Below are 2,059 nucleotides of genomic sequence, written 5' to 3' on the forward strand. Positions count from 1 at the left end.
GGAAATGATGAAGCAAAAATATTGGAAGGGATAGAAAAATTAGGATTAATGTAGTGTATCGAAGTAATAAAAAAAAAAAAAAAAAAAAAAAATAAAAAAAAAACAACAACAACAACAACCAAAAAATAACCTGTCAAATGTGCGCGTTGACGGTGTTACTGAGAAAATTAACGAGTATCGATAACTCGTACGAAAAAGGGTTATCTCAATGCAGATATAACTGACAAATGGACGTACAAAATATATAGTCGATCAAAGATTTATAATCCTATTAAAATGGCGCGTGAAATAACGATGGGATTTTGGAAATGCATCAAATAAATCGTCGGTTTAAATTCGTTCCTTTATAAAAACAACGTTTTCTCCCCGATTATAATACAAGAAAATAATTGTATATACGATTATATTCTGATCGTTCTCATGCTTTTCAGATATTATATTGTCAGATTAGATCGAATAATTACAATTGAAGTTATCTTTGGTAACTAATAATATTATCTGGAATCAGATTAAACCGACTAATTTCATCGATTAAAACGTATTTACCGATATCCTACGATAGTCATATTTATTAACGTACTAATTAACAACTTGTCAATATATTCATTTATATTTGAATTAATAAAATAAGATCTCTCTGCGTGAATGGATTAATTATTTTATAAGAAACATTCCCAATATAATAATAATAATAATTATTATTATAATTATAATAACAAGAACAGTATAAGACTTAGGGGGATTGGAAACGTTTAATCGATCATTGTCTTCTCTTGGGGATTCCCATCGTCCCACATGGGAATACTAATTCGGCAAATTACCGAAATCGCGTTTAGGCGCGCGGCTTCCACACATATGGGGTTGTTGGTTGCGGTGGTTAATGCGTTTCACAGGGACACCCATGGGATCGGACCGGACCAACCAATGCTTGCATTCGTCAAAATCCAGAACAGGAAATCCATTTTGACACGAACTTTTGTGGTAAACCTTTATTACCATGTGTGATTTGCGAATGATTTGCAAATGAAAATGTCTACACGTGTATCTTTATTCTATTTATTTTTTGTTAATAATTAATCTATATTACTTCTCAATATTTTATTTTTATTTAATTATAATATTTTATATTTTTTCTTCAATCATTTTTAATATTGATAAATATTTGTTGTATCACATGAAATTATATTACTTTGTTTTATTTGTTTTTTCTTATCATTTTCCTGATTTCGACATGACAAAATAAATGCTCATCCTATTCGAATACGCATGTTGTTACGCGCATGCAAAATGATTCATTAATAATATAAACAAATATTACACGAATCTCAAATTTTGTTTTGTTATGTATTAAATATAAAAGTTCAATAAAACTAAAAAAATATGTATATATGCATAAATTTGAATTTTAATAATATAATTCATTCGTTCGAATGAAATAATATATCAAAGTGTCTTATGATTTTATATCTAAAAATACAATATTTTTATATCTATCTCTCTTTTGAGGTAAGATTAAAAAAAAAAAGAAAAACTTACCAAGAACGGTGCCAGCGTATGAATGAGAAATGTCGAATGGTATAGAACCATGAGTGCCTTCAAATGTTACGTCTTTACTAAAAATGTTGTCATCGCGAATCAATCGTATCGTCCACAATCTGCAAAAATAAACGAAATGATTTTGTCAATATAATATACGTATATATCGACATGTTAAACCTCGAATGAATAAAATTGTTTTAATAAAAAATAATAGTTAAGATTAGGAGAGAAGAAAAACTTTGTATGAATCAATCGTAAAAATATAAAAATACAAAAATTAAGTATTTTTGTTATCTTACTATTAGAGAAATAAAAAATCTTCGTGACTAATTGAATTTATTATTCTTGATTACCAGGTTTAATGAATAAAAGTACAAATGTTTGAGAATCATAGTTTACACGCGTATGCATAAATAAACAACATTTGTTAAAATACACACACAAATATGTATATATCATATTATTAATATATGATATATATCATAGTCAGTATGATATCATATGATCATATCATATATCA

General features: G+C 27.1%; 1 protein-coding gene across 7 annotated transcripts in view; it reads right to left on the reverse strand.

Annotated features, from left to right (window-relative positions):
* LOC106784802 (disintegrin and metalloproteinase domain-containing protein 10-like) overlaps positions 1-2,059 on the reverse strand; it is a 43,118-nt gene that overhangs the window by 17,934 nt on the left and 23,125 nt on the right. For all 7 annotated transcript variants that reach the window (XM_014744718.1, XM_014744716.1, XM_014744717.1 and 4 more), the window contains exon 6: positions 1,537-1,655. In XM_014744718.1, coding sequence (XP_014600204.1) covers positions 1,537-1,655 — 119 coding nt within the window. The remainder of the gene's footprint in view (positions 1-1,536; positions 1,656-2,059) is intronic.

Source organism: Polistes canadensis, unplaced genomic scaffold (assembly GCF_001313835.1).
Source record: "Polistes canadensis isolate GaletaPanama2010 unplaced genomic scaffold, ASM131383v1 scaffold_40, whole genome shotgun sequence".
Classification (NCBI taxonomy): Eukaryota; Metazoa; Arthropoda; class Insecta; order Hymenoptera; family Vespidae; genus Polistes; species Polistes canadensis.